Here is a 12,038-nt window from a genome sequence, read left to right on the forward strand (position 1 = left end):
ACTCTTCCTAAGTTCAAACATTAGTATTGTGTTGTTTAAAAATGAATATGAACTTGTTTTCTTTGCATTATTCGAGGTCTGAAAAAACTGCATCTTTTTTTATATATTTTATAAGTAACAGATATACTCAAATCATGCAGATACAGGTCAGGAGCTTCAGTTAATGTTCACATCAACCATCAGAATGGGGAAAAATGCAATATAAGTGATTTCAACCATGGCATGATTGTTGGTGCCAGACGGGCTGGTTTCACTATTTCTGTAACTGCTGATCTCCTGGGATTTTCACACACAACAGTCTGTAGGATTTACAAAGAATGCTGCCAAAAACAAAAAAACATCCAGTGAGCGGTAGTTCTGCGGATATAAATGTCTTGTTGATGAGAGAGGTCATCAGCAGACTGGTTCGAACTGACAAAGTCTTCGGTAACTCCGATAATCGCCCTGTACAATTATGGTGAGAAGAATATCATCTCGGAATGCTATACTAAGATGTGGATTGGTGCTGTTTTGGTGGCACAAGGGGGACCTACACAATATTAGGCAGATGGTTTTAATGTATATAATACATTATATAATATATTAATATTCAATATTACAACTTTCATTTTCTTTCACACTAAAATCATGTTAGCATGGATAATGTTTACATCTTGTGGCTATACTTTTGAAACAGTGTGTATTTTAATGTTTACGAACAGGCCCCATTCAATTCCATTGTAAATGCCTTACTATACCCGTGATTGTTTAACTTTTGTTTTCTTTTTTATAAATTAAGTTGCAAATATTTTCTGTCGTAATCAACATTATGGCACAAATTTTGTCAACTGAGCTTAGCTTTTATTGAACCTGGAATATTCCTTTCACTCCAAAGGCACGAATGCTGCATTTATTGAGACGTGTGTGTGTGTGTTTTAGTAATAATAGGAGGAGTGGTTTCTCACCATAGAGAAACTGGGAGCACTGGGCATAGCCTTCCTCCATCTCCTCACACTTATCTGCTGCTGTCTGCATATCACTGTAGGTCGTGGCGTACACTGCAGCTCCAGACTCCACCAGAAACTTACACACTTGCACATTATTACAGGAGGCAGCACAGTGCAGTGGAGTCCTAACACACAAAGACAAGAGGTTTCATTTTGCTGAATTGCATCTACATGCAGAATTATTTACAGTCTTAATCGTTTAAAGGTCTGAGACCACATTGAAAATCCAGAAATAAACAATAAGTTTTAGAATTGAGAAAAAAGAAAAGAAAAAGAAACATAATGAACTGAAATTAACAAGAAATGTTTAAGATTCAGCACTATTTTCAGTGTGTGAAACAAAAGGTCACATTTCCTTTTCCAAAAATGCTCTTTGAAACATTTTTAAATCATGCTAGGTAACATGGAAAATCAGGTTTTGCACAAACTTGTGGAGTTCATGCCAGCTCGAGAGCATGCTGTCAATTAGGTAAAAATTTAACTCACCATCCATCACTGTCGGCGGCATTCGCATTAACTCCATACTGCACCAGGAACTTTACAATCTCCGTGTGTCCAGCACATACAGCATTGTGCAGAGCAGTGATGCCCTCGTCATTGGGCATACTGGGGTTCTCCACCTGGACACGACACACAGACATATTTTAACTTGAAAATCAAAGCTCTAACATGATGTACGGTCACAATTTAGCATCACATTTAAAAAGTTTAAGGGATAGTTCATGCTAAAATTCAGACTTACAAGGAAGCATTCCTCACCTCATATATGATTCTCTGGACCAAGTCGTATTCACCCTCTAAAGATGAGTCCAGCAGGAGCGCCAATGGGTTAAACCGAACACGCATACCATGGCTGATGCGCTCAGAGCCCATCATACGAAGGTTTGTCCTTTTGCCCTGATAAAGAAAAGAGAGAGAGGGAGGGAGTGAGGGAAGGATGGATGGTCAGCAAGGTAGTTGGAAATAGTGGTCGAAATATATCAAGTTTTCAATAGCCAATGTTGATGCCAATATCTAGAGAGCAGGGTGGCCAATAACCGATATAATGAAGATATACAGTAATACATGATGTAATACCGTTTAATTATAGAATTGAAAAGTACAATAAAACTTCAAAAAAATTGTGAAATGAACACTTATTTTATGCAATATTTGCTCATTCCCTTAAACTTAAAAAAAAAAAAAAAAAAGAACCCATAGAAAACAGAAATTGCTCACTATTCATTGACAAATCGATTGACAGATTTTGGAACTGACACAGTTGGAAGCTTACACATCTGTTAATGGACTAAGCAGGCATGGTTATTGGCCAATAATGCACAAATATCTGCCGAACCATTCTTTAATTTTGCATATTATAAGCCCATTGAGGATCACAGGTTGCCACTTTTGCTCTATTGAAATGCTTAATGAGAACTTTGTGTAGTGCACAGAATCTTAGTGTGGTTAGTTGCTAAGCAACTAGCTAAGTAACTAGCCAAGAATGACTGGCTTGATCGGAATCTCTGTTGACCTGACATGTCTTGTCTGGAGATGTCTAACATGGAGTGGTGGTGGTGTAGTGGTCTAAGCACATAACTGGTAATCTGGTAATCAGAAGGATGCTGATTACCAGAGCCCCACAGCCACCACCATTGTGTCCTTGAGCAAGGCACTTAACTCCAGGTTGCTCCAGGGGGATTGTCTCTAATAAGGGCTCTGTAAGTCGCTTTGGATAAAAGCATCTGCCAAATGCATAAATGTAAATGTAAATGTAAATGTCTTCAACACCCCTCTCTCACTATCTGTGGCCGTACTCAAATCTCAAAATTGCTTGTAATCTACTATAAAGACAAACTGTTGTCAGTGTGAACACCCCTTCAGTTCTCTATGGATGTGGTTTTGCCCTTACTGAAAGAAGCAATACATACCGGCGGTAACGTGACTTGTCCAGTGACCTCTGGAACCTTCATATTGACACTCTCCTCCCCTGGTGCCTCCTGTTCTGTCGTACTGGGATATGGAGGTGGGGGGTAAGGTGGGTACTCCTCAATATAGGGTTCTGGTGCAGCTGGACCATAGACTTGCAGTTCTTCCTTCACAGGTGGTTCCTTCAGTCCAGAGTTGGAGATGGTGCTATCTTCCAAGACAGAAGATTGAGGAGGAAGGAGTGGAGGGGTCAGATCCTCTTCCTCTTTCTCACACTCTGGTATTGTCATATCATGGTGTCCCTCTTGGGGTCTAGTGCCCTCAGCATCAGCCTGCCGGCCTCCATCCTCTTCCTCTGTCTGAAAGAAAGTTGTCGGGGTTCCAGTGGTGGTCTCCATGGCTGCCAACGTGGTCTTCTGGTAGAGGAGCTTCTGGATGTTGGGACCGGCAGGTCCCTCAGGTTCCGTTATAGAGCTGCGCTTTTTAAGAGGTCGGGGCGCATGGTGCAGTCTCTTCCTCAGGGCCTCCAAGTCCATGTCACTCTGGAGCCGATGGGAGTTTGAGAGGAACGGCAGCAGTTTGGTTGGACTGAGGGGCCGTGGAACACGTTCCGTCTCCTGGCCCTCCCCTGAGGAGGATGCAGGTGTCACATTGGCACCCTGTACCACCTGTTCGACATCTAGACCACTAGGTTTCTCAAGATAACTGCTGTCCTGGGGATATGACTGCTGCCCCCCACTGGATGAGATGACTGGTTTACCGTATACTGTGAGAGGGAACGAGGGTCAGACAGTTTATAAAAATGCCTATAATAAACCTGTTGGGTCTCATTTCATAAATATTTTATACAGACAGAAGTATGTAGATATATTATATATCATTACATAATACTGATAATACACACTAATAAATGACTAGATCCTTATTTGTGTGTACAAATTTCCCTATGTCCTTTTGGTTTTAGTGATATGTAAAGTTGGACCCTATTTGCTACAAAGAGATATACCAAAGGAATGGGCACTTTCCCTTTGCAAAAGTGAGCATCACTATGCCCTACTCAATTGAAGTGAGTACTCTGAATGGTGCAAGGCATTGCTGTATAATATGTGCATGTTGCTAACGGCTGTGTAAATGAGCCTTTTAGGAATATTAAAGACATTGTAATTGTCAATTGCAATTGGTTATAAAACAAGAGAGCCAATGGCATTCAAATTGACACAACATGTCTTGTTGACAATGCTTGAGTTGTATGGACTACCTTTAACGTGCTTTTTTTTGCAGCTTGACAGCACTTGGTTGATATATGCTTTCATAATCAAACATGCAAATGCACAGCCAAAAGAACGGTCTCCATTGATGGATCCAGATTAACATTACATCTTGTGAAACAGGAACTTATCAAATCCACCACAAGACACCTCTAAATTTGTTTGCCAATACTCACGTCGAGGCTGTGAACGGGTCAGTGTACTTTGCCCTTGGTGAGCCTTCGCAGGAGTGCTGTGTTGGGTGTATATTGAGATGATGTCACTGCTCGCTGCCCCCATCTTGTGCTTGTGAAGTGTTGTGGGGGTGGAAGTTTCTTTCCCCGCCAAAGTCTCTGATGTGAAAGGAGGTACCGCTGCAGCGGGTAAAGCATCCGGTTTAGGGGGCAGAGGTAAAGGTAAGGTATTATTATGAGATGGAAGGGGCATTGGAGGTTTCTGGTGGGCTGATCTGGCCTTGCCAGGGAACGTGCCCGTGCTGTACGGAGGTTTGCTGGAGGCTGACTGGCCTGGTAGAGCAGGTTTGGGCTTGCTCGGAACCGGAGGTGGAACTTTCCCGAACATTCTACCTGCAGACTAGGAATGAAGAGAGGAAGACACGATTTCAAAGATGGATTGCTGGAATTAAGTATAATGGCACCATACTAACACTATCTAGCTTAAACAAGCCTGAACCAGCATGGACATTTGTGCTGGTCTAAGCTGGCCTTTTCTTCAGGGAATGTTGGTGAAATATAGCTAAAATTCAAATATGAACTATATTTAGTAAGATGGTTCTTCTCCAATGGTGAATTTGGATTTAATATTGCTACTATATAAATCTCAGGTGTTTTAGGCATTAGCCGTCGTTTACTGCATAATTTATTGGTAATTTTTAAGCTTAGTGTAGTACCTGTGCATCCCTCAAGAGGTCCTCACTACTCTGGTTCTTGCGCAAGGGCAAAGGTGCCTGTCTCAAAACTGCTTCAGGATCTACAACAGAAATGGGAGAACATACATTGAGGGGGACATGTTCCCTTTAAATTTCATAACAGCGATTAATCAATGTGGAATATTAATAACGAATCTTAAACTTTAACATATGGGCTGCATCTGAAAGCTGGATAATGCTGCATTTGGAGGAGGTAGAATGAAAATAAGATGCCTTTCAAACTGTTCTGAGACCAGTTTCTTTAAGAGGTCCATTCATACAAAAACACAGTAAAGCCATAAACTGATTAGGCAGCAAGGCACCAAGTCAGCTGACTTAGCTTTCGGATGCAACCATGGTCCCCCAAATCTTGAATATTTGGTTACATCCTTGCAGGTCTTTAAAGGTTGGAAAAAGGCATATGGTACCTTTTTCCTGGGAGCTGTGGCTGGTCATGCGGGGAAGGGTGGAGGAGTGGCCATGGGAGCTGTTGTTGGTTTCGGTGTTGGAGATTTTACTTGTCAGGAAATCAATACCTGGCACGAGGAAAGTGTTTGGAGCAAATTGTGAAAGACAGATGGATCAGCGTTTACTAGCGAAGTTGGCAGATAAAATCATACAAACCCAAACACATGGTTATGTAACGAGGTGGTAATATTACTGCAGATATACATATACATGTACTTGTTTTGGGTTTGGGGTGCGGTTTGGGTAGGGTGGATGTGCCATCGGGGTAAGCAGGCTTCACCATAATCTCCTGCTTAGGAGGAACCGCAGGGGCTGGGATGGTCTGTATATACGGCCCAACGGCAGCAACGCGGGGCATGCTAGTAGACTGAGAGCTCTGCCCTTCTGGCTGCTGGAAACAAAGACAGTGAAACAAAACATTTGAAAAAGTCAAATTAAATAAAGTAAAACATTTATGAATATACATATAGTATTTCATTAATAAAAAGTTCTTCAAGGTTCTCTTATTTTTGTTTCTCAAGTAAATGCATCTTGTTTTAGGCATATTTAGAAACAGACAAAAATACAAAACTGCTCACAGGCAAGTTTTCTTTCTGTTGAAGAGCAGCTTTTTTCTTCCAGAGTCTCTCTCTCAGTTCAGCTACCCTTTTGTCCATGGCAGCCATTTCAAGGTTCCTCTTGTTTAGACAGTCTCTCTGCTGAGAGAGTTTGGCACTTTGCTCCTGGTTTACCTTATTCCTCAGCTGAAGAAACAAGAAAATGTCAGAACAAAAGAGGAACTGTGGGATTTTGTGCGGCAGGCTAAGACAATGTGCAAATTTACCACTGTAATCTTGAATTTTTCATGTTACAGTCAATGTGTCTTCATTATTGATAGATGCATACTGTAGGTGGACACGCCTTATAGATGAGAATTTCAAAGGTGTTTTTTTAAAGGGGGTCATAAAATTACAGTTTGCTAAAAAAAAACCTTCAACCCCAGAGTCCACCTAGATCATTTAATGAATATTAGCAGCATAACTGGCTCATTCAAAAATCATCATGTTAAAAACATCACATTTACATACTGCCAACGTTTATATACCAACGTCTATTAGTATTATGTACTTGGCCTGCCCTGATCAATGATAACTATGACTGTAAGTATGCAGAGGTCAGCCAATCATAAAAGAGGTAATTTACAAATAGAAGACTTAAAGATACAGTGGCAAAACAGCGTGTCCTAATCAGGCAATTTGGCAAGATTACAGCTAGAATAATTAGTCACCTGAAGCTCTTTATACAGTCGATCTAGCTCTCCGGTGGAGCTCGGTCCTGCCTCGAGAGACACGTCCATTTTACCTCCATGCAACATCTCCAGTTGTCGACTCAACTCCTCTACCCGGCTTATGGCTACCACCAGCTCCCTCTGCTTCTGCTGGAACAGACTGTTCATCTGCTCGATTTCCTCCACTAGACAGAGATAGAAACAAATGACAAATATCCTTAATTTGTTAATTAAGTTCTCATTCCCAGCAGTTTTTGTCACAATTGATTAATTTGGTCACTAATGGTATTTCTGTATAACAGCAACAGTAGAAAAAAACATTCCATTAGTGGGCAAATGGACCACAACAATTGACATGTTCCAAAATGATCTTGGAGAAAGTCCTAAAACATTTTTAAATTATAAAATATAAGCCTTCAAATTATGTACCTCAATCTAGATCATTATTAACAGGTCTGAATTTATAACAGTAAAGCATAATTAGCTAACCAAATGGATTTACTTAAAATGTAAAACTCTTTTTAAACTTCCTTTTTTTAAATACTGTAAACAGATAAATACTGTATATGGTAATGGTACGTATTGTGTTCTGGGTGGTTGTTAGCACATTACTATGCGGTTGCCAAGGTTTTCAGAGTGGTTGTTAGCATATTGCTATGCGGTTTCCTAGGTTTTCAAAGTGGTTGTTAGCACATTGCTATGTGGTTACTACAGTGTTTCACAGCGGTTGTAAGCACATTGCTATGTAGTTGCTAAGGTGTTTTAGAGTGGTTGTTAGCACATTGTTATGTGGTTGCTAAGGTGTTTCAGAGTGGTTGTTAGCACATTGCTGTGCGGCTGCGAAGGTGTTCTGAATGGATGTTGTTAGTACATTGCTATGTGGTTGATATGGTGTTTCAGAGTGGTTGTCAGCACATTGCTGTGTGGCTGCGAAGGTGTTCTGGTTGGTTGTTAGCACACTGCTATGTGGCTGTTAAGGTGTTTCGGAGTGGTTGTTAGCACATTGTTATGTCACTGTTAAGTTGTTTTGGGTGGTTGTTAGCAAATTGCTTTGTGGTTTCTAATGTTTTCTGGGTGGCTGTTAGCACATTGCTATGTGGTTGCTAAGGTGTTTCAGAGTGGGTTTTAGCACATTGCTATGTGGCTGCAAAGGTGTTTCAGAGTGGTTGTTAACACATTGCTATGTGCTTACTATGGTGTTTCAGAGTGGTTGTTAGCACATTGCTATGTGGTTGCTATGGTGTTTCAGAGTGGATGTTAGCACATTGCTATGTGGTTGCTAGGGTGTTTCAGAGTGGCTGTTAGAACACTGCTATGTGGTTGCTAGGGTGTTTTAGAGTGGTTGTCAGCACATTGCTATGTGGTTGCTAAGGTGTTTCAGAGTGGTTGTTAGCACATTGCTATGTGGTTGCTAGGGTGTTTCAGAGTGGCTGTTAGAACATTGCTATGTGGCTGTGAAGGTGTTCTGGGTGGTTGTTAGCACAATGCTATGTGGTTACTACAGTGTTTCACAGCGGTTGTAAGCACATTGCTATGTGGTTGCTAGGGTGTTTTAGAGTGGTTGTTAGTACATTGTTATGTGGTTGCTAAGGTGTTTCAGAGTGGTTGTCAGCACATTACTGTGTGGCTGTGAAGGTGTTCTGGTTGGTTGTTAGCACACTGCTATGTGGCTGTTAAGGTGTTTCGGAGTGGTTGTTAGCACATAGTTATGTCACTGTTAAGTTGTTTTGGGTGGTTGTTAACAAATTGCTTTGTGGTTTCTAATGTTTTCTGGGTGGCTGTTAACACATTGCTATGTGGTTGCTAAGGTGTTTCAGAGTGGTTGTTAGCACACTGCTATGTGGTTACTATGGTGTTTCAGAGTGGTTGTTAACACATTGCTATGTGGTTGTTATGGTGTTTCAGAGTGGATGTTAGCAAATTGCTATGTGGTTGCTAGGGTGTTTCAGAGTGGCTGTTAGAACATTGCTATGTGGTTGCTAGGGTGTTTTAGAGTGGTTGTTAGCACATTGCTATGTGGTTGTTATGGTGTTTCAGAGTGGATGTTAGCAAATTGCTATGTGGTTGCTAGGGTGTTTCAGAGTGGCTGTTAGAACATTGCTATGTGGTTGCTAGGGTGTTTTAGAGTGGTTGTCAGCACATTGCTGTGTGGCTGCGAAGGTGTTCTGGTTGGTTGTTAGCACACTGCTATGTGGCTGTTAAGGTGTTTCGGAGTGGTTGTTAGCACATTGTTATGTCACTGTTAAGTTGTTTTGGGTGGTTGTTAGCAAATTGCTTTGTGGTTTCTAATGTTTTCTGGGTGGCTGTTAGCACATTGCTATGTGGTTGCTAAGGTGTTTCAGAGTGGGTTTTAGCACATTGCTATGTGGCTGCAAAGGTGTTTCAGAGTGGTTGTTAACACATTGCTATGTGCTTACTATGGTGTTTCAGAGTGGTTGTTAGCACATTGCTATGTGGTTGCTATGGTGTTTCAGAGTGGATGTTAGCACATTGCTATGTGGTTGCTAGGGTGTTTCAGAGTGGCTGTTAGAACACTGCTATGTGGTTGCTAGGGTGTTTTAGAGTGGTTGTCAGCACATTGCTATGTGGTTGCTAAGGTGTTTCAGAGTGGTTGTTAGCAAATTGCTATGTGGTTGCTAGGGTGTTTCAGAGTGGCTGTTAGAACATTGCTATGTGGCTGTGAAGGTGTTCTGGGTGGTTGTTAGCACAATGCTATGTGGTTACTACAGTGTTTCACAGCGGTTGTAAGCACATTGCTATGTGGTTGCTAGGGTGTTTTAGAGTGGTTGTTAGTACATTATTATGTGGTTGCTAAGGTGTTTCAGAGTGGTTGTCAGCACATTACTGTGTGGCTGTGAAGGTGTTCTGGTTGGTTGTTAGCACACTGCTATGTGGCTGTTAAGGTGTTTCGGAGTGGTTGTTAGCACATAGTTATGTCACTGTTAAGTTGTTTTGGGTGGTTGTTAACAAATTGCTTTGTGGTTTCTAATGTTTTCTGGGTGGCTGTTAACACATTGCTATGTGGTTGCTAAGGTGTTTCAGAGTGGTTGTTAGCACACTGCTATGTGGTTACTATGGTGTTTCAGAGTGGTTGTTAACACATTGCTATGTGGTTGTTATGGTGTTTCAGAGTGGATGTTAGCAAATTGCTATGTGGTTGCTAGGGTGTTTCAGAGTGGCTGTTAGAACATTGCTATGTGGTTGCTAGGGTGTTTTAGAGTGGTTGTTAGCACATTGCTATGTGGTTGCTAAGGTGTTTCACATTGGTTGTTAGCACATTGCTATGTGGTTGCTAGGGTGTTTCAGAGTGGCTGTTAGAACATTGCTATGTGGCTGTGAAGGTGTTCTGGGTGGTTGTTAGCACAATGCTATGTGGTTACTACAGTGTTTCAAAGCGGTTGTAAGCACATTGCTATGTGGTTGCTAGGGTGTTTTAGAGTGGTTGTTAGTACATTGTTATTTGGTTGCTAAGGTGTTTCAGAGTGGTTGTTAGCACATTGCTGTGTGGCTGTGAAAGTTTTTCAGAGTTCATTGCTGTGTGGCTGTGAAGTTGTTCTGGGTGGTTGTTGTTAGTACATTGTTATGTGGTTGCTGTGGTGTTTCAGACTGGTTGTTAGCACATTGCTATGTGGCTGTGAAGGTGTTCTAGGTGGTTGTTAGCACATTGCTATCTGGTTGCTACTGTGTTTCAGAGTGGTTGTTAGCACATTGCTATGTGGCTGCGAATGTGTTCTGGGTGGTTGTTAGATCATTGCTATCAGTTGCTAAGAGGTTGTTAGACATGTCTATACCCATGGCTCTTGTTTCTCATTTAATGTCATTTGTTGTAGACTTTTCTTGTCTTTAACTTCCCCTATTCATGCTACCCCTTTTCTTTTGTCTGTTTTCTTTTTATTTCACTCTCTGAAGTCTACTGATTCTGACCCAGTTTGCTGTTGCTGACGCGCTTCTGTTCCACTTGTCCTTTCAGAGCTCGAACCCTGCGCAGTTTGGCCTCCTGGTTTTCTGCATTCTCCCGTAACTGTCGCAGCTTTTCCTGGTCAGATATCTGCTGCTGCTGCTTCCGCTGATCCTGCAGCTTCAGAAATTGCAGTCGCTGTTCCTGTGAGGTGTAAGGTCAACATCTCCCTCAAACTCATTTTAAAATTAAATAAGACATTAAATGAGCTAACTGTTTTCATTTACACTGGGGAAAAAAAAAATCTTAAACCAGCCAAAGATGGTATGCTGGTCTTAGCTGTTTGAAGTTGAGAATGAGTACAGTAAATTGTCACAGAATTTTCGTTTTTGGGTGAACTATTCCTTTCAATGGCACTGTACCTTAGAGGCCAGGACCTGTTGTTGAGCATTGATCTGTTGTTGTTGACGTGATGCCATCTCTTGAAGCTCACTCAGAGTGAGGTCCATACGAGGGGGCACCATCTAGAAAAATTAAAGCAATATTTTAGCTATATACGAACATCTGTTGGGCTTCAATGCTGTCAATGTTAAATAGTCGCTGTAAAGAGACTAACAAACAGATTTAGTGACAATCGTTTGTGCAGGAACCACAAGGTATTGAACACTCACTCCATTCTCCATGAGTCTGTCCACTGTCCCCTTTACAGCATTCCTCCTGACAAGAGGCTCTGCAGCTCTGTGACCTCCTGGAGTCCACAGTGACATTTAGAGAGAGACAGAGACAGAGAGAGAAGGAAGAGCATGAGAGATAGTGTGATAGAGAACAGCTTGCACAGACAGAAGCACAAAGACATCAGGACTGACCCAATATACATTTAAATACAAGTGAACATAATCAGGGTCCTTTGTCCCATCCCAGGGATAGTTCACCTAAAAATTAAAATTACATCATATTTTACTCTCCCTCATGTTGTTCAAAACCTGTATGACTTTTTCTTCTGTGGAAAAATAAATGAGAAATACTGAAGAATGTTTACACTGTGTTTTGCATACAAATGTCGACTGAGGACCAAAAAAAAGCCCCATAAAAATACTCTAGTCCATATGCATTTTGTGCTATATTCCAAGTCTAATGAAGCCATATGATAGCTTTGAGTGAAAAAAAGACTGATTATTTAAGTTGTCATTCACAGATAATCTTGACCAAAAATAATTGTGGTTGCAGTGCGGCACTTACAATGGAAGTGAATGGGGCCAGTCTATAAAACTTCAAATATACAAGGTTTCAAAACTATAGCCACAAGACGTAAACATTATACTGTATGTCTTATCAT

The 12,038-nt window shown here is 41.3% G+C and overlaps 1 protein-coding gene across 2 annotated transcripts in view; it reads right to left on the reverse strand.

Annotated features, from left to right (window-relative positions):
- The window catches only part of LOC127639890 (apoptosis-stimulating of p53 protein 2-like), a 35,224-nt gene that overhangs the window by 2,192 nt on the left and 20,994 nt on the right, over nucleotides 1-12,038 (reverse strand). Inside the window, exons 4-16 of one of the 2 annotated variants that reach the window (XM_052122192.1) lie at nucleotides 11,374-11,450; nucleotides 11,125-11,226; nucleotides 10,729-10,906; nucleotides 6,805-6,989; nucleotides 6,116-6,280; nucleotides 5,754-5,925; nucleotides 5,498-5,605; nucleotides 5,052-5,131; nucleotides 4,339-4,735; nucleotides 2,897-3,660; nucleotides 1,746-1,883; nucleotides 1,473-1,606; nucleotides 945-1,111 (exon numbers count right to left, since the gene is read on the reverse strand). In XM_052122192.1, the coding sequence (XP_051978152.1) occupies nucleotides 945-1,111; nucleotides 1,473-1,606; nucleotides 1,746-1,883; nucleotides 2,897-3,660; nucleotides 4,339-4,735; nucleotides 5,052-5,131; nucleotides 5,498-5,605; nucleotides 5,754-5,925; nucleotides 6,116-6,280; nucleotides 6,805-6,989; nucleotides 10,729-10,906; nucleotides 11,125-11,226; nucleotides 11,374-11,450 (2,667 nt within the window). Of the gene's footprint in view, nucleotides 1-944; nucleotides 1,112-1,472; nucleotides 1,607-1,745; nucleotides 1,884-2,896; nucleotides 3,661-4,338; nucleotides 4,736-5,051; nucleotides 5,132-5,497; nucleotides 5,606-5,753; nucleotides 5,929-6,115; nucleotides 6,281-6,804; nucleotides 6,990-10,728; nucleotides 10,907-11,124; nucleotides 11,227-11,373; nucleotides 11,451-12,038 lie in introns of both variants that reach the window. The other variant, XM_052122191.1, reaches the window with a different exon arrangement.

This window comes from Xyrauchen texanus, chromosome 48, assembly GCF_025860055.1.
Source record: "Xyrauchen texanus isolate HMW12.3.18 chromosome 48, RBS_HiC_50CHRs, whole genome shotgun sequence".
NCBI lineage: Eukaryota > Metazoa > Chordata > Actinopteri > Cypriniformes > Catostomidae > Xyrauchen > Xyrauchen texanus.